The 27,177-nt window shown below is 68.7% G+C and overlaps 1 protein-coding gene across 1 annotated transcript; it reads right to left on the bottom strand.

Annotated features, from left to right (window-relative positions):
• Positions 1 to 406: 406 nt before the first annotated feature.
• On the bottom strand, positions 407 to 27,139 carry LOC144248422 (autophagy-related protein 2 homolog A-like). The gene is made up of 41 exons (XM_085563651.1): positions 26,395 to 27,139; positions 25,007 to 25,157; positions 24,305 to 24,424; positions 23,681 to 23,786; positions 23,207 to 23,321; positions 22,915 to 23,013; positions 22,021 to 22,117; positions 21,069 to 21,197; positions 20,577 to 20,659; positions 20,299 to 20,347; positions 19,371 to 19,551; positions 18,931 to 19,060; positions 18,276 to 18,393; positions 17,927 to 18,111; positions 17,411 to 17,612; positions 16,885 to 16,972; positions 16,446 to 16,542; positions 15,682 to 15,824; positions 14,564 to 14,766; positions 14,029 to 14,177; positions 13,317 to 13,446; positions 12,255 to 12,409; positions 11,424 to 11,504; positions 10,664 to 10,770; positions 9,865 to 9,954; positions 9,261 to 9,331; positions 8,591 to 8,670; positions 8,166 to 8,378; positions 7,442 to 7,523; positions 6,861 to 6,865; positions 6,669 to 6,770; positions 5,882 to 6,078; positions 5,463 to 5,562; positions 4,470 to 4,658; positions 3,556 to 3,663; positions 3,052 to 3,139; positions 2,861 to 2,945; positions 2,375 to 2,444; positions 1,922 to 2,004; positions 1,476 to 1,597; positions 407 to 1,125 (listed from the first exon to the last, which is right to left on the bottom strand). The coding sequence occupies exons 1-41, from the start codon at positions 27,130 to 27,132 to the stop codon at positions 407 to 409; spliced, it is 6,060 nt and encodes a 2,019-aa protein (XP_085419777.1). The 5' UTR covers positions 27,133 to 27,139.
• Positions 27,140 to 27,177: the final 38 nt, after the last annotated feature.

The following is a 27,177-nucleotide window of genomic DNA, read 5'->3' as shown; positions in this document are numbered from 1 at the left end:
AACTGGGACCCCAAACCCAAACTGGGACCCCCCAGACCCCAAACTGGTACCCCAAACCCAAACTGGGACCCCTGACCCAAACTGGTACCCCTGACCCAAACTGGGACCCCAGACCCAAACTGGGACCCCCCGACCCAAACTGGGACCCCTGACCCATACTGCCCCCCCCCATACTGGTCCATACTGGTCCGTACTGGGAGCCGCCGGTGCCGCGGGAGCCGGGGGGGGCCCGGGGGGGCCACGAGTCCGAAAAGGGCCTCGGCCAGAGCCTGGGGGTCAAAGGTCACAGCCGGACCCCAGACCCCGGGGGGTCGGGGGGGTCGGGAGATATTTAGGGGATATTTGGGGGGATTTTGGGGAGATTTTGGGGGATTTTTGGGGGGGATTTGGGGATTTTGGGGGGAATTTAGGGGATATTTTGGGTTGATTTTGAGGGGTATTTGGGAGATATCCTGGGGATATTTGGGGGATATTTGGGGGATATTTGATGGATATTTCGGGGACATCTGGGGGATATTTCAGGGATATTTGGGGGATATCTGGGGGATATTTTAGGGATATTTGGGGGATATCTGGGGGATATTTTAGGGATATTTGGGGGATATCTGGGGGATATCTGGGGGATATTTTGGGGATATCTGGGGGATAATCCGGGGGATATTTCAGGGATATTTGGGGGATATCTGGGGGATATTTGGGGGATATTTGGGGGATATTTGATGGATATTTTGGGGATATCTGGGGGATATTTCAGGGATATTTGGGGGATATCTGGGGGATATTTTGGGGATATTTGGGGGATATTTGGGGTATATTTCGGGGATATCTGGGGGATATTTAGGGGATATTTTAGGGATATTTGGGGGATATCCGGGGGATATTTAGGGGATATTTTAGGGATATTTGGGGGATATCCGGGGGATATTTCGGGGCTCTCTGGGGGATATTCGGGGGGTCTGGGGCGCGGTCCCACCTGCAGCGCCCGCAGCAGCCGCGTGCCCAGCCCCAGCATGGCCCCGGCCGAGGCGGCGCCGAGCGCGGAGACCCCACGGGCGACCCCACGAGTGACGCCCCCGGGACCCCCCCCCGGCAGCGGCGGCAGCAGCAGCTCCCGGAGAGCCCGCCCTGGGGGGACAGGAGGGTACTGGGGGCACTGGGGGGACTGGGAGGGGACTGGGAGGGACTGGGGGGGAACTGGGAGGGACTGGGAGGGACTGGGAGGGACTGGGAGGGGATTAGGAAGGACTGGGAGGGACTGGGAGGGGATTGGGAGGGACTGGGAGGGACTGGGAGGGACTGGGAGGGACTGGGGGGGACTGGGGGGGACTGGGAGGGACTGGGAGGGGATTGGAAGGATAACGAGGGCACTGGGGACAGGGGGACATTGGGGCCACTGGGGATACTGGTGCCACTGGGGACAGGGGGACACTGGTGCCACTGGCACAGGGGCCAGCGGTGCCAGCGGCGCCACTCACAGAGCTGCAGCACGGCGTGCACCGGTGCCACCCCGCCCAGCAGCCCCGGCAGCTGGTGACACCGAATGTCCCGGAGCCACTCGGACACGGCGTAGGACACGACCCGGCCCAGCCCCAGCAGCCTGGGGGACGGGGGGACACGGGGGGACACGGCACGGCGAGTCTGGGGTCACGCAGAACCCCAGGCCCCCACCGGCCCCTTTGTCCCATGTCCACCCCAGTGTCCCCCCCTGTCCCCAGTGCCCCCCAGTGCCCCCCAGTGTCCCCCAGTGTCCCTCTTGCTCCCAGTGCCCACCCGACCCCTCTGTCCCCATTGTCCTCCCGGTGCCCCCCATTGTCCCCCCAGTATCCCCCAGTATCCCCCGCTGTCCCCCCGTGTCCCTGTGTCCCGCTGTCCCCCCGTGTCCCCGTGTCTCCCTGTCCCCCTGTCCCCGTCCCCGCCGCACCCCTGGCGGTGGCAGAGCCGCTTCAGCCGCAGTTGGGAGCAGTTCAGCCGCGCCAGCCCGATCAGGATCCCGGCCAGGGCGCCCTGGGACACGGGGACAGGGGGACAGGGGGACAGGGAGGGAAACGGAGGGGACACGGGGACACGGGGGGACAGGGGGACACGGGGGGGACAGGGGGACAGGGGGACAGGGAGGGACAGGGGGACAGGGAGGGACAGGGGGACACGGGGGGACAGGGGGACAGGGGGGGACAGGGGGACACAGGGGGGACAGGGAGGGACAGGGGGACACGGGGGGACAGGGGGACAGGGAGGGACAGGGAGGGGTCACAGAGAGGGGACAGCGCGGGGTCATTGGGGAATGGTGGCACCGGGACACGGCCACGGCTGTCACCCCCTGTCACCCCCTGTCACCCCCCTGTCACCCCCTGTCACCCCCCTGTCACCCCCTCACCTGCTCCATGGTGACGCGCTTGCCGCGGTAATCCAGCCAGACGGGGACATCGGCCATGAAACGGAACTCGCTGGGGACAGAGGGACAGGGACAGGGACAGACGGACAGGGACAGGGATGGGGACAGGGACACACGGACAGGGACAGGGGAACAGGGACAGGGACAGACGGACAGGGACAGGGATGGGGACAGGGACACACGGACAGGGACAGGGATGGGGACAGGGACACACGGACAGGGACAGAGGAACAGGGACAGGGATGGGGACAGGGACAGACGGACAGGGACAGGAAGAGCGCCGTCAGCCTGGGACAGCCCAGTCCCCCCCAGTCCCCCCAATTCCCTCCCAGTCCCCCCAGTTCCCTCCCAGTCCCCCCCAGTCCCCCCCAATTCCTCCCAGTTCCCCCCAGTGCCCCCAGTTCCCCCCCAGTCCATTCCCAGTCCCCCATAATCCCCCCCAGTTCCCCCCAGTGCCCCCAGCCCCACCGGAAGTAGATCGGGGGTGTCTCCGTTTGGGGGTCCCGCTCCGGGGGCGGCTCCGGCCGGGGGGGGTCCCCGACCCCGGGGGGGCCTGCAGGAGGAGGGGGGAGGGGAACAGTGAGGGGACCCCCAAAGCCGGGAGCCCCTCCCCCCCCAGGGCCCTCCCCCAGCCCAGCCCCTCCCCCCGGCCGCGGTACCGGGCGGGGGTCCCGGGGGGGGTCCCGGGGGGGGGCTCAGGTGGGCGAGGAAGGCGCCGGCGAAATCCCTGAGGAAGATCAGCGCGTCCTGGGGGGAGGGACAGCGTGAGACCCCCAAAACACCCCAAAACCACTCCAACAACACCCCAAAAACACCACAGAGACCCCAAAACACCCCAAAACCGCCCCAGAACACCCCAAAAACACCCTGAAAACACCCCAAAACACCCAGAGACCCCAAAACACCCCAAAAACACCCCAGGACACCCCAAAAACACCCTGAAAACACCCCAAAAACACACAGAGAGCCCAAAAACACCTCAGAGACCCCCAAAACACCCCAAAAACACCTCAGAGACCCCCCAAAGACCCCCAGTAAAACACCCCCGAGACCCCCACCCCCCCGAATACCCCAAAACCACCCCCCGACCTCCCCGAGGACCCCCCCAAACCACCCCGAAGAGCCCGGACCCCCTCGCCACGCCCCCCCAGCCCCCAGCCCACCTGGTCGACGTGCAGGCGCAGCGGGGTCAGCGTCACCCTGAGGCAGCACTCGGGGACCCCCCCGGGGGGGGGCGGCTGCGGCAGCACCCGCAGGGCCTTGAGGCAGAGCTGGGGGGCAGGAATTGGGGGGCAGGAATTGGGGGCAGGAATGGGGGAAAGGAATTGGGGGCAGGAATTGGGGGGCAGGGATTGGGGGCAGGGATTGGGGGGCAGGAATGGGGGGCAGGAATGGGGGGGCAGGAATGGGGGGGCAGGAATGGGGGGGCAGGAATGGGGGGCAGGGATTGGGGGGCAGGATTGGGGGGCAGGAATGGGGGGGCAGGAATGGGGGGGCAGGAATGGGGGGCAGGGATTGGGGGGCAGGATTGGGGGGCAGGAATGGGGGGGCAGGAATGGGGGGCAGGAATTGGGGGGCAGGAATGGGGGGCAGGGAGGGGAGTCAGGAAAGGGGGGGTCAGTTTTGGGGTGGTTTGGGTTGGGGGGAAGATTTGGGGTCTCGGATTTGGGGTCTGATTTGGGGTCTCAGATTTGGGGTTCCATCCCAGTGTCTCATCCCGGGATCCCACATTTGGGGTCAGATTTGGGGGTCTCAGATCTGTGGGGTCCCAGCCTGGGGTCCCAGCCCCGGTCCTGGGCCCGGCTGAGTTTGGGGGTCCCGGCCCGGCTGAGGTTCGGGGGTCCCGGGCCCGGCTGAGGTTTGGGGGTCCCAGGCCCGGCTGAAGTTTGGGGGTCCCACCCCCGGGCCCGGCTGAGGTTTGGGGGTCCCAGGCCCGGCTGAGGTTTGGGGGTCCCGGCCCGGCTGAGGTTTGGGGGTCCCGCTCCCGGGTCCGGCTGAGGTTTGGGGGTCCCACCCCCGGGTCCAGCTGAGGTTTGGGGGTCCCGGCCCGGCTGAGGTGGGGGTCCCGCTCCCGTACCGTGGGGGGCCGCGGGCCGGGCGCGGCGCGGGGGTGCCGGCTCAGGAACGGGGGCGCGCCGGGGCCGCCCAGGCGGTCGCGCAGCTCCAGCTCCGGCACCAGCAGCACCAGGCGGGAGGTGGGCGCCTCCCCCGCGCCCCCCGCGCGCCCCCCGGGCTCGGCCGCGTACGTCTCGTGCTGCAGGCACACCTGGGGGCACGGGGCGCTGGGGGCGCGCGCGCCCCGAAATCCCCCCGTCGAGTCCCAAACCCCCCATAAACACACCCCAAAATCCCCCCAATGCACCCCAAAACCCTCCCTTAGAGCCCCAAAACCCCCCATAAACACACCCCAAAATCCCCCCGTAGAGTCCCAAAATCCCCCCAATGCACCCCAAAATCCTCCCTTAGAGCCCCAAAACCCTCCATAAACACACCCCAAAGTCCCCCCCCCTGTAGAGTCCCAAAATCCCCCCCCAAGAGCCCGTCAGACCCTCCCAGCCTCACCTTGCCCAGGTGCCCCCAGGTGCCCCCGGCCCCTCACCTCGCCCAGGTGTGCCCAGGTGCCCCCAGCCCCTCACCTTGCCCAGGTGTGCCCAGGTGCCCCCAGCCCCTCACCTCGCCCAGGTGTGCCCAGGTGCCCCCAGCCCCTCACCTTGCCCAGGTGTCCCCAGGTGCCCCCAGCCCCTCACCTTGCCCAGGTGTCCCCAGCCCGTCACCTTGCCCAGGTGTGCCCAGGTGCCCCCAGGTGCCCCCGGTCCCTCACCTTGCCCAGGTGCCCCCGGCCCCTCACCTTGCCCAGGTGTGCCCAGGTGCCCCCGGCCCCTCACCTTGCCCAGGTGTGCCCAGGTGCCCCCAGCCCCTCACCTTGCCCAGGTGCCCCCAGCCCCTCACCTTGCCCAGGTGTGCCCAGGTGTGCCCAGGTGCCCCCAGCCCCTCACCTTGCCCAGGTGCCCCCAGCCCCTCACCTTGCCCAGGTGCCCCCAGGTGCCCCCAGGTGCCCCCAGCCCCTCACCTTGCCCAGGTGCAGCTCCATCAGCTGGTCCGGGACCCTCCCGGGGCCCCCCCGGCAGCGCCACCGCGGGGGGGCGGGGCCAGCGCTGCGGGGGCGGGGCCTGCGGGGCGGGGTCAGCGCGGCCACGCCCACCGCCCGGCCACGCCCACTGCCCGGCCACGCCCACTGCCCGGCCACGCCCACTGCCGGCCACGCCCACTGCCGGCCACGCCCACCTGAGCCCCTCCCCACCCATGGGTGTGTCCCACCCCAGGTGTGTCCCCACCCCACCCCTGGCCGTGTCCCCCCAGGTATCCCCTCCCCTCCCCTTCCCTCCCCTTCCCTCCCCTCCCCTTCCCTCCCCTCCCCTCCCCTCCCCTCCCCTCCCCAGGTGTGTCCCCTCCCCTGCCCTCCCCTCCCCAGGTGTGTCCCGGCCTCACCTGGGCGGGGCGGGGCCGAAGTCGCGCCCCCCGCAGAGCGCCCAGGTGAGGCTGAGGTCGCGCAGGACGAGGCGGGCGCGGGGCGGGGGCAGCCCCGGGGGGGGGCGCAGCCGGTCCCGCTCCCCCCGCGGGGCCCCGAAATGGCCGGGCCGGAGGCGCAGCGGCCCCGGGGCCAGCCAGCGCAGCCGGGGCGCGGCCTGGGGACCCCGAAACGTCACCCGGGACCCCCAGTGTCACCCACAGACACCCGTGTCACCCACAGACACACCCGTGTCACCCACAGACACCCCAATGTCACCCACAGACACACCCGTGTCACCTGGGGCCAGCCAGCGCAGCCGGGGCGCGGCCTGGGGACCCCGAAACGTCACCCGGGACCCCCAAATGTCACCCACAGACACCCGTGTCACCCACAGACACACCCGTGTCACCCACAGACACCCCAATGTCACCCACAGACACCCCCGTGTCACCTGGGGCCAGCCAGCGCAGCCGGGGCGCAGCCTGGGGACCCCGAAACGTCACCCGGGACCCCCAAATGTCACCCACTGACACCCATGTCACCCACTGACAGCCCGGTGTCACCCAGGGCCAGTCAGCGCAGCCGGGGCACGGCCTGGGGGGCAAACGTCACCCGGGACCCCCAAATGTCACCCACAGACACCCCGGTGTCACCCACAGACACACCCGTGTCACTCACAGACACCCCAATGTCACCCACTGACACCCCAATGTCACCTGAGACCCCCCAGACTCCACCCAGGACCCCCCAGGACCCCCCACTCACCATCTCGGGGGTCTCGGGGGCCTCGAGCACGCAGAACCCCTCGGGGTCGGGGTCGGGGTCGGGGTCGGGGTCGGGGTTGGGGTCCAGGTCGGGGTCGCCCCCCTGGGGGGGCTCAGGGGGGGCCCGGGCGGAGCCCCCCCCCTCCCCCGGGAACAGGTACAGGGACACGGGGGGGGCCGGGGGGGGCGGGGCCTGGGCTGGGGGCAGAGGGGGGGTCAGAGCCCCCCCGACCCCACAGAGCCCCCCCGGACCCCACAGAGCCCCCCCGACCCCACAGAGCCCCCCCCGGACCCCACAGAGCCCCCCAGACCCCAAAAAAACCCCCCGACCCCAAAGAGCCCCCCCGGACCCCACAGAGCCCCCCAGACCCCAAAAAAACCCCCCGACCCCAAAGAAACCCCCCGACCCCACAGAGCCCCCCCGGACCCCACAGAGCCCCCCCAGACCCCAAAAAAAACCCCGACCCCACAGAGCCCCCCCAGACCCCAAAAAAACCCCCCGACCCCAAAGAGCCCCCCCGGACCCCAAAGAAACCCCCCGACCCCACAGAGCCCCCCCGGGCCCCCCCTCTGCCCCCCCAGACCCCAAAGAGCCCCCCCGGACCCCAAAAAAAACACCCGACCCCAAAGAGCCCCCCTCGACCCCAAAGAACCCCCCCCGGGCCCCCCCTCTGCCCCCCCAGACCCCAAAGAGCCCCCCGGACCCTGAACCCCCTCCCAAGCCCAAGACGCCCCCCCAGGCCCTGCCCCACCCCCCAAAATCCCCCCCCTCACCGGGGGTCCGGGGGTCCCCGGGGGGGGTCCCGGGGGGGTCCCTCAGGGCGTCCGTCAGGTCCTGCTGGTTGATGGGGGCGGCCTGGGGGGGGCAGGGATTTGGGGGGGCACCGGGGGTCCCCATCTGCCCCCAGCCCCATTTGGGGTCCCTTTCAACCCCCCAGCCCCATTTTAACCCCCCCAGCCCCATTTCCCCCAGCCCCATTTTAACCCCCCAGCCCCATTTCCCCCAGCCCCATTTCCCCCAAACCCCATTTCCCCCCCAGCCCCATTTCCCCCAGCCCCATTTCCCCCAAACCCCATTTCCCCCCCAGCCCCATTTCCCCCAGCCCCATTTCCCCCAAACCCCATTTCCCCCCCAGCCCCATTTTCCCCCCCAGCCCCATTTTTCCCCCCCCAGCCCCATTTCCCCCCAGCCCCATTTCCCCCAGCCCCATTTTAACCCCCCAGCCCCATTTCCCCAGCCCCATTTCCCCCAGCCCCATTTTCCCCCCCAGCCCCATTTTTCCCCCCCAGCCCCATTTCCCCCCCAGCCCCATTTCCCCCAGCCCCATTTCCCCCCCAGCCCCATTTCCCCCCCAGCCCCATTTCCCCCCCAGCCCCATTTCCCCCCAGCCCCATTTCCCCCCAGCCCCATTTCCCCCCCAGCCCCATTTTTCTCCCCCAGCCCCATTTTTTCCCCCCCCAGCCCCATTTCCCCCAGCCCCATTTCCCCCAGCCCCACCTGCTCTCCCCCCGGGGGGGGCTCTCCCGGTCCCGGGGGTCTCTCCGGCGGCGCCCCCGGGGCGGGGCCGGGCCGGGGCCCGGGCGGGGGTCCCGGGGGGGGTCCCGGGGGGGTCCCCAGGTGCTGCAGCAGCCGGGCCAGGGCGGCGGCGCTGTCGGCGCAGGTGCGGCCCCGCAGCCGGGCGGGGGCCACCAGCAGCTCCTCGGGGGGGCCCTGCGGGTGGGGGGGGGGGCTGAGACCCCCGAGACCCCCGAGCCCCCCCGAGCCCCCCCAAACCCTCCCGCTCCCCCCGCCCCTCCCTGAACCCCCAAAACGCCCCCAAAGCCCCCCCAGCCCCAGCGGCTGCTGAGGGGGGAGGGGGGCACCCCAAATCCCAGCGGCCCCCCAAACACCCCCAGCCCCCCAAAGCCCCCGGCCCCACTCACCGCCCCCCCCTCGCCGTCCTCCCCCCGCCGGGGGCTCAGGAGCAGCTCCAGGAAATCGATGTCGAGCACGGACACGAAATCTGGGGGGGCCGGGGGACCCCGGTGACCCCGGAGTGACCCCAGGGTGACCCCCCAGATCCGGACTGGGGTCCCCATTTAGGGGTCCCCATTTCAGGGGTCTCATTTTGGGGGGTCCCATTTCGGGGGTGTCATTTGGGGTCCCCTTTTGGGGTCCCATTTCGGGGGTCCCATTTCAGAGATCTCATTTGGGGTGTCATTTTGGGGTCCCATTTTGGGCGGGGTCCCATTCTGGGGTCCCCATTTCAGGGGTTCTGTTTGGGGGTCCCATTTCAGGGGTCCCATTTCAGGGGTCCATTTTAGGGGTCCCATTTCAGGGGTCCCATTTCGGGGTCCCATTTTGGGGGTCCCATTTCGGGGGTCCCATTTCGGGGGTCCCCATTTCAGGGGTTCTGCTTGGGGGTCCCATTTCGGGGGTCCCATTTCAGGGGTCCATTTCAGGGGTCCCATTTTGGGGGTCCTATTTCAGGGGTCCATTTTGGGGGGTCCCATTTTGGGGGTCCCATTTCGGGGGTCCATTTCAGGGGTCCCATTTTGGGGGTCCTATTTCGGGGGTCCATTTTGGGGGGTCCCATTTTGGGGGTCCCGTTACCCCTCTGCAGCTCCAGCGCCGCCTCCCCGCAGCGCTCGCTCAGGAACACGGAGCCGTCGTCCACCAGCAGCCTGGGGGGCTGGGGGTCAGCACCCCAAAAACCCCAAAACCCCCAGAAACCCCCAAAAACACCCCTGGGATCACCAAAACCCCCAAAAACACCGCTGGGATCACCAAAACCCCCCAAAAAACCCCCAAAAACACCCCTGGGATCACCAAAACCCCCAAAAACACCACTGGGATCACCAAAACCCCCAAAAACACCGCTGGGATCACCAAAACCCCCCTGGACCCCTAAAAGCCTCCCCCGGACCCCCCAAAAGCCCCCCAAAACCACCCTCGTGATCCCCAAAAACCTCCCTGCACCCCCAAATAACCCCCCCACGACCCCCAAATAACGCCCCCAGGACCCCCAAACCCCCCCGGGACCTCCCCCAAAAACCCCAAGACCCCCGAGAGCCCCAAAATCCTCTCAGTGCCTCCCCCAGGCCCAAAACACTCCTGGGAAACCTCCCAAAGCCGCCCCGGGGACCCCAAAACGCGCCTGGGGCTCCCCCCAGACCCCCGGGGCCCCCCCAGACCCCCGGGGCCCCCCCAGACCCACCGGAGGGCGGCCGGGGGGGGCTCGGGGCCGCTGCCCCAGGTCAGGCTCAGCATCTCGGCCGTCAGCAGCACCCGCAGGGGCAGCGGCGGCCTGGGCGCCCCAAAACGGTCACCCCAAAACAGTCACCCCAAAACGGGGCACCCCAAAACGGTCACCCCAAAACGGGGCACCCCAAAACGGGGCACCCCAAAACGGTCACCCCAAAACGGTCACCCCAAAACGGGGCGCCCCGAAACGGTCACCCCAAAGGATGAGGGACTCCCTTCCCCCCTCCCCAAACACCCAAACTGGGGTCAGCCCATCCCTCCCCCAAACCCCCCCAGTTTTGGGGTCACCCCCCCTCTCAGAACCCCGGTTTTGGGGTCACCCCCCCATTTTGGGATCACCTCCCTCCCAGGATCCCCGTTTCGGGGTCACCCCCCCCTCCTCCTGGGATTCCTATTTTGGCCTCCCCTGTTCTTGGGGTGCCCCCCCGTTTTTGGGGTCCCTCCCCTGTTTTTGGGTGCCCCCCCCCCATTTTTGGGGTGTCCCCCCTGTTTTTGGGTGCCCCCCCCTTTTTTGGGCTGCCCCCCCCATTTTTAGGGTCCCTCCCCCGTTTTTGGGGTGCCTCCAGCCCCATTTTTGGGTTGCCCCTTCCGTTTTTGGGGTGCCCCCAGCCCCATTTTTGGGTTGTCCCCCCCGTTTCTGGGGTGCCCCCAGCCCCACTTTTGGGTGCCCCCCCGTTTTTGGGGTGCCCCCAGCCCCATTTTTAGGGTCCCCCCCGTTTTTGGGGCCCCCAGCCCCGTTTTTGGGGTCCCACCTGTAGTCGAGGCCGCAGCGCTGCAGGTGCAGGTGCAGCTGGGTCAGGGGGGTGGGGGCCGTGTACCCCAAAACCGGCTCGTCCTCCAGGGCCAGCAGGGCCAGCAGCTGCGGGACCCCAAAAGTCACCCCGGGAGCCCCAAGAGCCGCGGGGGGAAAAAGGAAAGGGTCAAAAACGGGGAATTCCCAAAATCCCTCCCAAAACCGGGAACGAACTGAGGCGTAAAACCACAAAACCCCAAAAAGAAACAAAAATGGGAAATTCCCAAAAACCCTCCCAAAAACGGGAACGAACTGGGGTGTAAAACCACAAAACCCCAAAAAGAAACAAAAATGGGAAATTTTCAAAAGCTTTCCCAAAATGGGAATGAACAAAAGAACTCTAAAAGCACAAACCCTCAGAAAAAAACAAAACAGAATAAAATGAAGTAAAATAAAATAAAATAAAATGAAATAAAATGAAATGAAATAAAATAAAATAAAATAAAATAAAATAAAATAAAATAAAATAAAATAAAATAAAATAAAATATAAAATAAAAACTAAAACCAGGAAATCCCCCGAGAGAAAGCCCAACCACCCCAAAAGGGGCCAGGACCCCCCGAAGGTGCTGGGACCCCCCCAAACAGGGCCAGGACCCCCCCAACAGGGCCGGGACCCCCCAAACAGGGCCGGGACCCCCCAAACAGGGCCAGGACCCCCCAAACAGGGCCGGGACCCCCCGAAGGCGCCGGGACCCCCGGCCCGTCGGGGTCTCTCACCTGGCTGTACCAGGGGGTGCAGGGGGGGTCGGGGCGGTGCCGCAGCATCACCCCCTCGAGGGCCACGGCCACCTCCAGCTCCTGGGGACGCCGGGGGACATTGGGGGGGACGCCGGGGGTGTCCCCAGCCCCCCGGTGTCCCCAAAGTCCCCCCACGTCCCCTCAGCCCCCCTGTCCCCAATCCCTGTCCCCGTCCCCACCTCGGTGTCCCCCTGTCCCCCATCCCCAATTCCTGGTCCCATGTCCTCACCTTGGTGTCCCCTGTCCCCTCGTCCCTGTCCTGTGACCCCCCACTACTGTCCTTGTCCCCACCTTGATGTCCCCGTGTCCCTGTCCCGTCCTGTCCCCGTCCCCGTGCCCACCTTGGTGTCCCCAATCCCCGTCCCCGTGTCCCCCCTTTGTCCCCCATGTCCCCAATCCCCGTCCCCCCTTTGCTGTCCCCGTCCCCACTTTGGTGTCCTTGTCCCCAGTCCCTGTCCTCCCCCCCCGTCCCCGTGTCCCCCCCTTGTCCCCGTGCCCACCTTGGGGTCCCCAATCCCTGTCCCCATGCCCACCTTGGTGTCCTTGTCCCCAATCCCTGTCCCCCCTTGTCCCCGTGCCCACCTTGGTGTCCCCCCTTTGTCCCCCGTGTCCCCCTGTCCCCGTGCCCACCTTGGTGTCCCCAATCCCCGTTCCCAATCCCTGTCCCCACTTTGGTGTCCCTGTCCCCAATCCCTGTCCCTGTCCCCCCTTTGTCCCCCGTGTCCCCCCGTCCCCGTGCCCACCTTGGTGTCCCCTGTCCCTGTCCCTGTCCCCCCTTTGTCCCCCGTGTCCCCCCGTCCCCGTGCCCACCTTGGTGTCCCCGCGGGGTCCCAGCCGGGTGCCCAGGGCCATCGCCAACATCCGGGGTGGGGGGGGGACCCCGGGGGGGGGCGCGGGCTCCTCCCAGGGCACCAGGGTGGGCAGCGGGGGGGGGCGCGGCCCCTCCCCCCCCTCGGGCACCGGGCCTGGGGGGCACGGGGGGAGGGGCTGGGGCCCGACACGGCACCCCAGAAACGGGGACACCCCCAAACACAAGGACACCCCCCCCAGAAACTGGGGATCCCCCCAGAAACCGGGACACCCCCAGAAACGGGGACACCCCCCCCCAGAAACTGGGGATCCCCCCAGAAACCAGGACACCCCTCTAAAAACGGGGACACCCCCTAGAAATGGGGACACCCCCAGAAACGGGGACACCCCCTCCCACCCCGTTATTGGGAAGTTTTCGGGCAGTTTTTGGGACAGGTTTGGGGCAGTTTTTGGGGCAGATTTGAAAGGGGCAGTTTTGGGACAGTTTTGGGGCAGTTTTGGGGCAGTTTTGGGGCAGTTTTTGGGGCAGTTTTTGGGGCAGTTTTGGGACATTTTGGGGCAGTTTTTGGGGCAGATTTGGGCAGTTTTTGGGGCAGATTGGGGAAGTTTTGGGGCAGTTTTTGGGGCAGTTTTTGGGGCAGTTTTTGGGCAGTTTTTGGGGCAGTTTTGGGACATTTTGGGGCAGTTTTTGGGACAGGTTTTGGGGCAGTTTTGGGACATTTTGGGGCAGTTTTTGGGGCAGATTTGGGCAGTTTTTGGGGCAGTTTTGGGACATTTTGGGGCAGTTTTTGGGACAGGTTTTGGGGCAGTTTTGGGACATTTTGAGGCAGTTTTTGGGGCAGTTTTGGGGCAGTTTTGGGGCAGTTTTGGGGCAGTTTTGGGGCAGTTTTTGGGGCAATTTGGGAAGTTTTGGGGCAGTTTTTGGGGCAGTTTTGGGACATTTTGGGGCAGTTTTTGGGACAGGTTTTGGGGCAGTTTTGGGGCAGTTTTGGGGCAGTTTTTGGGGCAGATTTGGGCAGTTTTGGGTGTCTTAGGGCAGTGCTGGCCCCCCGTTTCGGGTACCGTGCAGCAGGACGAGGCTCCGGGCGTCGGCGCAGGCCCAGGAGCGGCCCCGGACCCCCCCCGGGCGGGGGAGGACGCAGAGCCGCCCCTCGCCCACCTCCAGCACCAGCTGCGAGCCGGGGACCCCGCCCTGGGGACACCCCAAACACGGTGACACCCTGACCCCCCCCGGGGACACCCCAAAAACAGTCACACCCTGACCCCCCCCCTGGGGACACCCCAAACACGGTCACACCCCGCCCCCCACCCTGGGGACACCCCAAAAACAGTCACACCCTGACCCCCCCCGGGACACCCCAAAAATGGTGACACCCTGACCCCCCCCGGGACACCCCAAAAACGGTCACACCCCGCCCCCCCCTCCGGGGACACTTGGGACCCCCAGGGTGACATTTGGGGACCCCATGGGGGCACTTGGGGACCCTAGGGTAGCACTGAGGACCCCAAGATGACCCTGGGGACCCCAGGGTGACATCTGGGGACCCCTGGGTGCCATTTGAGACCCCAGGGTGGCACCGGGACCCCAGGGTGGCACTGGGACCCCAGGGTGACATTTGGGGACCCCATGGGGGCACTTGGGGACCCTAGGGTAGCACTGAGGACCCCAAGATGACCCTGGGGACCCCAGGGTGACATCTGGGGACCCCCGGGTGCCATTTGAGACCCCAGGGTGGCACTGGGACCCCGGGGTGCCCCCGCCCCGTGGCCTCACCGCGGGGGGACCCTCGGCGGTGACGCGCCCCCAGGACACGGTGACCAGGACGGCGCCGCCGCTCCGGGGGGGCCCGGGGGGGTCCTGCGGGGACCCCCCGGAGCCTTCGTCCCCCTCCTCGTCCTCATCCTCATCGTCCTCGTCGGAGTCTGGGGACAACGGGGGGTCAGGGACACCCAGGGACACCCAGGGGAGACCCAGCGACACCCAGGGGCGCCCAGGGGCACCCAGGGACACCCAGAGACACCCAGGGGCACCCAGGGACACCCAGGGGGCACCCAGGGGCGCCCAGGGGACACCCAGGGACACCCAGTGACACCCAGGGGCGCCCAGGGGACACCCAGCGACACCCAGGGACACCCAGAGACACCCAGGCATACCCAGGGGACACCCAGCAACACCCAGGGGCGCCCAGGGGACACCCAGGGACAACCAAGGGACAACCAGGGGACATCCAGAGACACCCAGGGGTGCCCAGGGGGCACCCAGGGACACCCATGGGCCAGCCCGGATTTTGGGGGTCCCGGGGTCTCACCTGTGCCCAGCGCCGACCTGCAGGGCCTGAAGGGGGCGGGGCCTTGAGGAGGGGCGGGGCCTCCCGAGGGGGCGGGGCCAGCCGAAGGGGCGTGGTCTCCGGAGGGGGCGGGGTCTCCGGAGGGGGCGGGGTCTCCGGAGGGGGCGTGGTCTCCGGAGGGGGCGGGGCCAGCCGGCTCCCACAGCAGGAGGTCGTTGTTGATCCTGGGGGGGGGGTCGGGGGGTCCAGGGGGGGTCCATGGGGCCCCTCGAGACCCCCCAGCCCCAGGTGTGTGCCCACGTGTGCCCAGGTGTGCCCCCCAGGTGTGCCCAGTTGTGCCCAGGTGTGCCCAGGTGTGTCCCCAGGTGTGCCCCCAGGTGTGTCCCCAGGTGTGCCCAGGTGTGTCCCCAGGTGTGCCCCCAGGTGTGTGCCCAGGTGTGCCCCCCAGGTGTGCCCCCAGGTGTGCCCAGGTGTGTCCCCAGGTGTGCCCCGGTGTGCCCAGTTGTGCCCAGGTGTGCCCAGGTGTGTGCCCAGGTGTGTGCCCAGGTGTGCCCCCAGGTGTCCCCACGTGTGCCCAGGTGTGTGCCCAGGTGTGCCCCCAGGTGTGCCCAGGTGTGTCCCCAGGTGTGCCCAGGTGTGCCCCCAGGTGTGTGCCCAGGTGTGTGCCCAGGTGTGCCCAGGTGCCCCCAGGTGTCCCCAGGTGCTCCCAGGTGTTTCCAGGTGTCCCCAAACGTGCCCAGGTGTGTCCCCAGGTGTGCCCCCAGGTGTGTCCCCAGGTGTGCCCAGGTGTGTCCCCAGGTGTGCCCAGGTGTGTGCCCAGGTGTGCCCAGGTGTACCCAGGTGTGTGCCCAGGTGTGCCCAGGTGTGCCCCCAGGTGTGCCCAGGTGTGTGCCCAGGTGTGCCCAGGTGTGCCCAGGTGTGTGCCCAGGTGTGCCCCCAGGTGTGTGCCCACGTGTGCCCAGGTGTGTGCCCAGGTGTGTCCCCAGGTGTGCCCAGGTGCCCCCAGGTGTCCCCAGGTGTCCCCAGGTGTCCCCAAACGTGCCCAGGTGTGCCCACCCCTCAACTGCGGTGGCTCAGGAGCCCCGCTTCGGTCACCTGTCCCCTCCCCAGTCCCTCCCCCCTCCCGTCCCCTCCCCCACCTGCTGTAGAGGCGCTGCAGGAGCCCCCCCGGGCTCAGGCTCAGCTGCGCTCGCGGCAGCGCCACCCGCAGGCTCCAGGGGGCGGCGCCCAGGGCCCCCCCCACGAACGCCCCCAGCTCCTCGGGGGTCCCGGGCAGCACCAGCTGCGGGAGGGGCGGCTGTGGGGGGCCGGGGGGACCCCGAGACCCCCCGAGACCGCCCGGGAAACGGGGAACCCCCCGAGACCGCCCGGGAAACGGGGAACCCCCCGAGACCCCCCGAGACCACCCGGGGAATGGGGAACCCCCCGAGACCGCCCGGGGAATGGGGAACCCCCCGAGACCCCCCGAGACCCCCCGGGGAATTGGGGGACCCTGAGACCCCCCCGGGGAACGGGGAACCCCCCGAGACCCCCAGGGGAATGTGGGGACCATGAGACCCCTCCAGGGAATGGGGAACCCCCCGAGACCCCCCGAGAAATTGGGGAACCCCCCGAGACCCTCCGGGGAACTGGGGGACCCTGAGACCCCCCCGGGGAATTGGGGGACCCCCCGAGACCCCCCCGGGGAATTGGGGGACCCTGAGACCCCCCGGGGAATTGGGGAACCCCCCGAGACCCCCCAGGGGAATTTGGGGGACTCCCGAGCCCCACCCCAGGGGATTTTGTGCCCCCCGGGGGATTTTGGGGTCCCCCGGATTTTGGGTCCCCCCGGAGTTCGGGGTCCCCCCGGGGATTTTGTGCCCCCCGGGGGATTTCGGGGTCCCCCCGGATTTCGGGGTCGCACCTCGCGGCTCTCGTAGATGCTGCGCCGGGCCGAGAAGGGGCTCGGGGGGGGCGCGGGGGGGTCCCGCGGGGGGGGCGGGGCCACCGTCACCTCCAGCCTGGGGGGGGAGGGGGGTCAGCGTGGGGGGGACCCCCAAATCCCCCCCACCCGCCCCTGGGGGAGCAGCGCCCCCAAAAATGGACCCCGGCACCCCCCAGGAGCCAAAAATGCCCCCCAGGACCCCTCAAAACCCATCACGACCCCCCAAGAACCCCCCAGGGACCCCCAGGAACCCCCCAGGACCCTTCAGGGCTCCCAACGACCCCTGAGAACACCCCCAGACCCCCCGAGCCCCCCCCAAGAACCCCCCAGGGACCCCCCAGGAACCCCCCAGGACCCTTCAGGACTCCCAAGGACCCCCCAGGACCCCCCCAGCCCCCCCAAACCCCCCCCCGCTCACGTGGGGACGCAGCGGGTGCCCCCCGGGCCGGGCCCCGGCTCGGCGCGCAGGCAGGGCAGGGTCCCCATGTCCTCGGCCTCGTACGTCACTGGGGGCCGGGACACGGGGGTCACGGGGGGTCACGGGGGTCACGGGGAGGTCACACGGGGGTCACACGGGGGGTCATGGGAGGTCACACGGGGGGTCATGGGAGGTCATGGGAGTCACAGGGGGTCACAGGGAGGTCACGGGGAGGTAACACGGGGGTCACATGGGGGTCACGGGGAGGTCACATGGGGGTCACATGGGGGTCACGGGAGGGTCACGGGGGTCACGGGGAGGTCACACGGGGGTCACAGGGAGGTCACACGGGGGTCACGAGCGGTCATGGGGGGTCACAGGGGACACGGGGAGGTCACACGGGGCTCACGTGGGGGTCACGGGGGTCACGGGGAGGTCACACGGGGCTCACGGGGGGTCACGGGGGGTCACACGGGGGTCACGGGGGGTCACGCCCTGGCCCCTGTCCCCCGTCCCCCCTGCTCACCTTGCAGGTGCTCGCAGGCCAGGGCCCCGCCCCCCGGCCCCGCCCAGCCGCGGGGTCTCCCGAGCCGCAGCCGGAGGCTCTCGGGGCGGCGCCGGGGCGGGGGGGCGCGGGCGGGCGCGGGGCGCAGGTCGGTCAGCGGCAGCCACAGCTGGAGCTCCGCCCCCGGCGCCGCCCACCGCAGCAGCGGCCACGCCCCCCGCGCCTGGCAGAGACACGCCCACCGTCAGCCCCGCCCATCGGCCACGCCCACCCGATGGGCCACGCCCACTCGGTAAGCCCCGCCCCTCGGCCATGCCCACTCCCTGAGCCACACCCACTGAGCAGGCCACACCCACCCAGCAAAGCCACACCCACCAAACAGACCACACCCACTGCCCAAGCCCCTCCCCTCAGCCCCTCCCCTCAGCCCCACCCACCGAAGCCCCTCCCATCCCAACCCCCACTGGCCACACCCACCCAAGCCCCTCCCCTCAGCCCCACCCACCCAAGCCCCTCCCTCTACCCACCCCCGCCCACCTCTCCCGTGGGCGTGTCCTCTCCGGTGGGCGTGTCCTGGCCGTGGGCGTGGCCGAAGATGGCGTCGAGGGCGGGGCCGAGGCGCTCGAGCAGCCCCAGGTCCAGCTCGGCCTGGGGGGGGCTCAGCTCCACCCCCACCTCCAGCGGGGGGGCGGGGCCCTGGGGGGGCGGGGGGGATTGGGGGTCTGGGGGGGCGGGGCAGCCCCGGGGACCCCAAAACCCCGCCCCCATTCCCAAACCCCGCCCCATTCCCAAAACCCCACCCTATTCCCAAAATCCCACCCCCTTCCCAAACCCCGCCCCCTCCCCAAATCCTGCAGGGGGGGCAGTGGGGCCCCCCCTCCCCCACTCACCTGGGGGAGGGGCGGGGCCTCGGGGGGGGCGGGGCCGGGCGGGCCCCAGCGGAGGCGGAGCACGGGCTGGGCGGGGGCGGGGCCGGCGGCCGCGGGGGCGGGGAAACGCAGGACCTGGGGGCGGGGCCAGCGATGGGCGGGGCGACCGCGCCCAGACAGGCCCCGCCCCTTCGAGCGAGCCCCGCCCCCACAGCCACGCCCATTTCCCACCTCCTCGATGGCCACGCCCACCCCCGAGCCACGCCCAACCCAGCCACGCCCACATCGGAGCCACGCCCACCTCAGAACCACGCCCACCCCCGAGCCACGCCCACCGTCTCCTCTCTTTAGCCCCCCCACAGCCCCACCCATCTTTAGCCCCGCCCACCCCTAGCCCCGCCCACCCTTAGCCCCGCCCACCCCTGGCCCCGCCCAGGCCCCGCCCACCCCTGGCCCCGCCCACCCCTGGCCCCGCCCACCCCTGGCCCCGCCCTGGCCCCGCCCACCCCTGGCCCCGCCCACCCCTGGCCCCGCCCACCCTTAGCCCCGCCCACCCTTAGCCCCTCCCACCCCTAGCCCCGCCCACCCTTAGCCCAGCCCACCTTTGGCCCTGGCCCCGGCCACCTCTGGCCCCGCCCACCCTTGGCCCCGCCCACCCCTGGCCCCGCCCACCTGCAGGCGGGGCGGCCGCGCCCCCGGCAGCTCCTCCAGCAGCTCCAGGCGGGCGAGGGACAGAGACCCCCGGGGAGCCCCCCCGGGACCCCCCGAAAACAGCCCCAGCTGCGCCCCCCCCGCGCTCAGCCTGAAAAAGGGGCGGGGCAGAGAGGGGCGGGGTCAGAAAAGGGGCTGGGTCATTAAAAAGGGGCGTGGTCATTAAAAATGGGCGGAGTCGTAAACGGGCGTGGTCATGAAAATGGACGGGGTCATTACAAAGGGGCGGGGTTAGAAAAGGGGCCATGATCATTAAAAAGGGGCGTGGTCATTAAAAGGGGCGTGGTCATTAAAAGGGGCGTGGGCATTAAAGGGGGCAGGGTCATTAAAGGGGGCAGGGTCATTTAAAGGGGCGGGGTCAGCAAATGGTGGGGGGGGGAGTGGGGGGGGCGGGGCCGTACCTGAGGTGGGGGAAGGGCAGGGCGTGGTCCCAGGCCGGGTGGGCGTGGCCGCCGCAGAGCTCCGCCCACAGGCGCTGGTGGGCGGGGCTGGGGGCCCCGCCCTGCTCGGGCAGGACGGCCGTGACGGAGCCCAGGGTCACCTGCAGCCGCAGCCCCCCCCTCGGCACGGGGGGACCCCGGCCTGGCGCCGCGTCAGGGACCCCCCGGACACCCCCAGAAACCCGGGGAGCCCCGGGACACCCCCAGGGACACCCACAGAGACCCCCGGACACCCCCAGGGACACCCCTGAACCCCCGGGGAGCCCCGGGACACCCACAGGGACACCCACAGAGACCCCCGGACACCCCCAGGGACACCCCAGAACCCCCGGGGACCCCCGGACACCCCCAAACCCCCAGGGACCCACCCAGGGACCCCCAGACACATACAAATCCCTGGGGACACCCCCCAGTGACCCCCCCAGTGACCCCCCCAGGGACCCCGGGACACTCCCGAACCCCTTGGGACCCACCCAGGGACCCCCCCCGGGACACCCCCAAACCCCCAGGGACCCACCCAGGGACCCCCAGACACATACAAATCCCTGGGGACACCCCCCAGTGACCCCCCCAGTGACCCCCCCAGGGACCCCGGGACACTCCCAAACCCCTTGGGACCCACCCAGGGACCCCCCCCGGGACACCTCCAAACCCCCAGGGACACCCACAAACCCCCGGGGACCCACCAGGACCCCCTGGACCCCTGAGACCCCCCTGGGACCCCCCCAGTGACCCCCCCAGGGACCCCCAGACCCATCCAAACCCCCAGGACACCCCAAACCCCCAGGGACCCACCCAGGGACCCCTGGGACACCCCCAAACCCCTGGGAACACCCCCGAGACCCCCCCAGGGACCCCCCCAGGGACCCCCCAGGGACCCCAGACTCACCTGGGGGGGCGCAGCTGTGGGGGGAGGGGCGGCGGCGCCGGGGGCTGCCCTGCTGGGGTGGGGGGAGGGGTCAAACCAAGAGATTCCCCCCACAAAAATCAGCCCCCTGATCCCCTTTCAGGAGCCCCCGCTGAACCCCCCAAAATCCCCCCCCAGGCCCAGTGACCCCCCCCCAAAACCCCCCCGGAAAAAACTCCAGGGGATTTTATCCCTCAGGACCCCAAAAAGCCCCAAACCCCCCCAAATCCCCCCAAATCCCCCCAGACCCCCCCACTCACCTCAGGGCTGGGGGAGGGGCTGGCCCCGGGGGGGGTCGTGCTCTCGTCCCCCCCCAGGGACCCCGTCATGGAGTAGAACATCTCTGGGGGGGAGAGGAAGTGAGGACCCCCAAAAACCCCAAAATCCCCCTCAGAGCCCCCCAGACACCCGAAATCTTCACCCAGCCCCCCCAAAACCCCCTCTGGACCCCCAAAACCCCCCCCGAGCCCCCCCAACCACTGCCCTGAGCCCCCCCAGCCCCCAAAATCCACCCCAGAGCCCCCCCGGCTCCCCCAGCCCCCCAAAATCCACACCTGAGCCCCCCAAAATCCACCCCGGAGCCCCCCCCCAACCCCTCCAGGCCCCCCAAAATCCACCCCAAAGTCCTCCAGACCCCCCCAGCCCCCCAAAATTCCCCTCAGAGCCCCCCAAAATCCACCCCTCAGCCCCCCCAGCCCCCCAAAATTCCCCTCAGAGCCCCCCACAATGCACCCCAGCCCCTCCCCCCTCACCGCCGTCGGGGTCCCCCCCGGGGGGGCTCGGGGGGTCGCGCCCCCCCCGCAGCCCCCGGCTCAGCTCCCGCTCGATCAGCGCCAGGTCCTGGGGGCCCAGGGGGCGGCTGCGGCCCCCCGGGGGGGGATCTGGGGGGCAGAGCCCGAAATCAGACCAAAAACGGCTCAAAAATGGCCCAAAATGATACCCACCGCCCCAAAATACCCCAAAACACCCCAAAACACCCCAAAATACACCAAAATACCCCAGAATACCCCAGAATAACGCACAGCGCCAGGTCCTGGGGGCCCAGGGGGCGGCTGCGGACCCCTGGGGGGGGATCTGGGGGGCAGAGCCCGAAATCAGGCCAAAAACGGCCCGAAAACGGCCCAAAATGACACCCACCGCCCCAAAATACCCCAAAACATCCCAAAATACCCAAAAATACCCAAAAATACCCCAGAATACCCCAGAATACCCCAGAATAAGGCACAGCGCCAGGTCCTGGGGGCCCAGGGGGCAGCTGCGTACCCCTGGGGGGGGATCTGGGGGGCAGAGCCCAAAATCAGACCAAAAACGGCCCAAAATTACACCCACCGCCCCAAAATACCCCAAAACATCCCAAAATACCCAAAAATACCCAAAAATACCCCAAAATACCCCAGAATACCCCAGAATAAGGCACAGCGACAGGTCCTGGGGGCCCAGGGGGCTGGGGGGGCACAGCCCAAAATCAGCCCAAAATAACACACAGCACCCCAAAAATATCCCAAAATAACACAAAGCATCCCAAAACATCCCAAAATAACTCCAAGCCCCCCCAACCCCCCCCCCAAATACCCCACGGCCCCCCAGAGGATTCAGGGGGTCAGGGAGACCCCCAAGGCCCCACGAGGGACCCCCAACCTCCCCCAGCCGCTCCCCCCCGGGTTTGGGGTCCCCCCGGTTTCGGGGTGCCGGGGGGGGTCTCACCGGGGGGGTCCAGGGCCCCCAGCAGCCCCCGCAGGACCCCCAGCATGGGGGGGGGCAGCAGCAGGTGCAGGGACCCCGCGCTCCCCTCCAGCTCCACCTGGGGACGGGACGGTCAGACCCCGGAAACGGCCCAGAAACAGCCCAAAAACAGCCCAAAAACCCCAAAACCACCCCAAAAACCCCGAAACGAGACCCCAGAAACAGCCCAGAAACAGCCCAAAAACGAGACCCCCAAAACCACCCCAAAAAAACCCCAAAAACCCCGAAACCACCCCAAAAACCCCGAAACTAGACCCCAGAAACAGCCCAAAAACAGCCCAAAAACCCCAAAACCACCCCAAAAACCCCGAAACGAGACCCCAGAAATGGCCCAGAAACAGCCCAAAAACGAGACCCCAAAACCACCCCAAAACCACCCCAAAAACCCCGAAATGAGACCCCAAAAACCCCGAAACGAGACCCCAGAAACAGCCCAAAAACAGCCCAAAAACGACAGCCCAAAAACCCCAAAACCACCCCAAAAACCCCGAAACGAGCCCCCAAAAACCCCAAAACCACCCCAAAAACCCCGAAACGAGACCCCAGAAACAGCCCAAACACAGCCCAAAAACGAGACCCTAAAAACCCTGAAACGGGACCCCATCCTCCCAATGCCCCCCGGTATCCCCAGTATCCCTTCCCAGTCCCCCCAGTCCCCCCAGTATCTCCCCCCAGTCCCCCCAGTCCCTCCCAGTCCCCCCAGTCCCTCCCAGTCCCCCCCAGTTCCCCCAGTATCTCCCCCCAGTCCCCCCAGTATTTCCCCCCAGTCCCCCCAGTATCTCCCCCCAGTCCCCCCAGTATTTCCCCCCAGTCCCCCCAGTATCTCCCCAGTCCCCCCAGTCCCCCCAGTCCCACCGCCGGCCCCGCCGCTCTCTCGCTCTGCCTCAGGCGCAGCCGCAGCTCCGCAGGGCCCGGGAGCAGCGCCCCCAGCAGGGCGGCGGGGGAACTGCAGGGCTGGGGACAGAGAGGGGACACGCGTGGGACACGGCTGGGACACGCGTGGGACATGCACACGCAGGTGGCACAGGTAGCACACAGAGGTGGCACAGGTGCCACAGAGGTGGCACAGGTGCCACAGGTGACACAGAGGTGGCACGGGTGACACAGAGGTGGCACAGGTGGCACAGGTGCCACGGGTGCCACGTACCTGTGCCCCAGGTGGGGCCGGCTCCGCCCACAGCAGCCGCAGGTCCTGCAGCCGCAGCCGCTTCTGCAGCACGGGGGGGGCGCCGGGACCCTCCCCCACGTCCTCGTACTCCACCCTGCGGACAGCCACAGCTGAGACACCTGGGCACACCTGGGCACACCTGGGCACACCTGGGCACACCTGGGCACACCTGGGCACACCTGGGACACCTGGGACACACCTGGGACACACCTGGGCACGCCCAGGCACACCTGGGACACACCTGGGACACACCTGGGCACGCCCAGGCACACCTGGGACACACCTGGGACACACCTGGGCACACCTGGGACACACCCGGGCACACCCGGGCACACCTGGGACACACCCGGGCACACCTGGGACACACCTGGGACACACCTGGGCACACCCAGCCCCTCCCCCGGGCATACCTGGGACACACCTGGACACACCTGGGCACGCCCAGCCCCTCACCTGGGCAGGTGCAGCTCCAGGGCCGCCCCCGGGCCCCCCCCGGGCTGCAGGGGCAGCTCCAGGCGCAGCTCGGTGTCCTCCAGCTGCACCTGCAGCCGCCGCAGCACTGCGGGGACAGACGGACACGGGGACAGACATGGGGACAGATGGGGGGACAGAGGGACACGGGACAGGGGGAACATTGGGGAGAGGGCGGTCAGTGGGGACAGTGGGGGCCGTCTGTCCCCCTGTCCGTCCCTCTGTCCCTGTCCCTCCGTCTGTCCCCCTGTCCGTCCCTCTGTCCCCTCCCCCCTCCTTCTCCCTGTCCCTCCATCTCTCTGTCTGTCCCCCTGTCCGTCTGTCCGTCCGTACCTGCCTCGATGCCCGTGGCCAGCCCCTGTCAGTCAGTCAGTCTGTCAGTCTGTCCCTATCTGTGTCCCCCTGTCCGTCTGTCCGTCCGTACCTGCCTCGATGCCCGTGGCCAGCCCCTGTCAGTCAGTCAGTCTGTCAGTCTGTCCCTATCTGTGTCCCCCTGTCCGTCTGTCCGTCCGTACCTGCCTCGATGCCCGTGGCCAGCCCCTGTCAGTCAGTCAGTCAGTCTGTGTGTCCCTGTCTGTGTCCCCCTGTCCGTCTGTCCGTCCGTACCTGCCTCGATGCCCGTGGCCAGCGCCTCCAGCCCCTCCAGCGGCTCCTCCTGGGGGGGGTCCTGGCCCTGCTCTGACCCCCCCGGGGGGGGCGACCCCGGCCCCGGCGACCCTGGCGGGCCTGGGGGGGCACGGGGGGGTCAGGGGGGGTCACGGTTGGGTCCCGGGGGATCAGGGGGGTGTCCCGGGTGGGTCAGGGGATTGTCCCGGGGGGTCCCAGGGGGATCAGGGGTTGGTCCCGGGGGTCCCGGGGGATCAGGGGGTGTCCCGGGTGGGTCAGGGGGGTGTCCCGGGGGTCCCGGGTGGGTCAGGGGTGTCCCGGGGGTCCCGGGGGATCAGGGGGTTGTCCCGGGGGTCCCGGGGGATCGGGGGGTGTCCCGGGTGGGTCAGGGGGGTGTCCCGGGGGTCCCGGGTGGGTCAGGGGTGTCCCGGGGGTCCCAGGGGATCAGGGGGTTGTCCCGGGGGTCCCGGGGGATCGGGGGGTGTCCCGGGTGGGTCAGGGGGGTGTCCCGGGGGGTCCCAGGGGGATCAGGGGTTGGTCCCGGGGGTCCCGGGTGGGTCAGGGGTGTCTCAGGGGTCCCGGGGGATCAGGGGGTTGCCCCGGGGGGTCCCGGGTGGGTCAGGGGGGTGTCCCGGGTGGGTCAGGGGGTTGCCCCGGGGGTCCCGGGGGTCCCGGGGGTTGTCCCGGGGGTCCCGGACTCACGGGGCCGCAGCACGAGGCGCAGCCGCTGCAGCCGCAGCCGCAGGGGCTCGGAGCCCAGCGCGGCCCAGGGCACCGAGACCGTCACCGAGCCCAGGTCGCCCTCGCGCAGCTCCAGCGGCGCCCCCGCCGCCCGCAGCAGCTCGTCCACGGCCTGGGGAAGGCGGGCGGGCCGGGACCGGCCCCGAATCAGCCCCAAATCACCCGAAACCGGCCCCAAATCAGCCCAAACCAGCCCCAAATCACCCAAAACCAGCCCCAAATCACCCGAATCAGCCCCAAATCAGCCCAAACCAGCCCCAAATCACCCGAATCAGCCCCAAATCACCCGAATCAGCCCCAAATCACCCGAATCAGCCCCAAATCACCCCAAACCAGCCCCAAATCACCCGAATCAGCCCCAAATCACCCCAAACCAGCCCCAAATCAGCCCAAACCAGCCCAAAATCACCCGAATCAGCCCCAAATCACCCCAAACCAGCCCCAAATCACCCGAAACCGGCCCAAAATCACCCGAAACCAGCCCCAAATCACCCGAAACCAGCCCCAAATCAGCCCAAACCAGCCCCAAATCACCCGAATCAGCCCCAAATCAGCCCAAACCAGCCCAAAATCACCAGAATCAGCCCCAAATCACCCGAATCAGCCCCAAATCACCCGAAACCGGCCCCAAATCAGCCCAAACCAGCCCAAAATCACCAGAATCAGCCCCAAATCACCCGAAACCAGCCCCAAATCACCCGAAACCGGCCCCAAATCAGCCCAAACCAGCCCAAAATCACCAGAATCAGCCCCAAATCACCCGAATCAGCCCCAAATCACCCGAAACCGGCCCCAAATCAGCCCAAACCAGCCCAAAATCACCAGAATCAGCCCCAAATCACCCGAATCAGCCCCAAATCACCCCAAACCAGCCCCAAATCAGCCCAAACCAGCCCCAAATCAGCCCAAACCAGCCCAAAATCACCCGAAACCGGCCCCAAATCACCCCAAACCGGCCCCAAATCACCCAAATCAGCCCCAAATCACCGGAATCAGCCCCAAATCACCGGAACCAGCCCCAAATCACCCCAAACCAGCCCCAAATCAGCCCAAACCAGCCCAAAATCACCCGAAACCAGCCCCAAATCACCCCAAACCAGCCCCAAATCACCCGAATGAGCCCCAAATCACCCGAAACCAGCCCGGGAACGGCAGCCCCCGCAGGCTCCCGGTGCCCGGTCCCCCCGTTATCCCCCCGGTATCCCCCCGTTATCCCCGTTATCCCCGGTAACCCCCCGGTGCCGCGGACCGCCGGGCGCAGCCGCAGCCCCCGCAGGCTCCCGGTGCCCGGTCCCCCCGTTATCCCCGCTATCCCCCCGTTATCCCCGGTATCCCCCGGTGCCGCGGACCGCCGGGCGCAGCCGCAGCCCCCGCAGGCTCCCGGTGCCGCCGCGCAGGTCCAGCCCGAGCTGCTCCAGCCGCAGCGGCTCCTCCAGGAACGGCCCCAGGCAGCGCTGGAGCGCGGCCCGGGCGGCGCGGGCCGGCAGCGCCCCGGGCCAGCCCCGCGCCCGCCGCGACATCCCCGGGAAGCGGGGCGGGACCGGAACGGGACTGGGAACGGGGCAGGGAACGGGGCAGGGAACGGGGCAGGGAACGGGGGACGGGGAACAGGGGACGGGACAGGGAACGGGGCAGGGAACGGGACCGGGAACGGGGCAGGGAACGGGGCAGGGAACGGGACCGGGAACGGGGCAGGGAACGGGACCGGGAACGGGGAACGGGAACGGGGCAGGTAACGGGAACGGGACAGGGAACCGGGACAGGGACCGGGAGAGGAACGGGGACAGGAACCGGGACAGGGACAAGAACGGGACAGGAACGGGACAGGAACGGGGAACGGACAGGGGCAGGGGCCGGGGCAGGGACGGGGACAGGAGCCGGGAACGGGAACGGACAAGGACAGGAACGGGGACAGGAACGGGGAACGGGGCCGGGAACCGGGACAGGGACCGGGAGAGGAACGGGGACAGGAACCGGGACAGGAACGGGACAGGAACGGGGAACGGGGCCGGGAGCGGCTCCGGGCGCGGTTCCGGCGCCGGCAGCTCCGCTCGGCGCCGCTTCCGGCCCCGCCCCGCCGCTGCCATTGGCTGACGGGGTTTGATTGACAGCCGTCTGCCGGGAGCGGCGCC

The sequence above is a fragment of the Lonchura striata genome, chromosome 31 (genome assembly GCF_050655825.1).
Source record: "Lonchura striata isolate lonStrDom1 chromosome 31, ASM5065582v1, whole genome shotgun sequence".
Lineage (NCBI taxonomy): Eukaryota > Metazoa > Chordata > Aves > Passeriformes > Estrildidae > Lonchura > Lonchura striata.
This window is presented reverse-complemented; position numbering and strand designations above follow the sequence as displayed.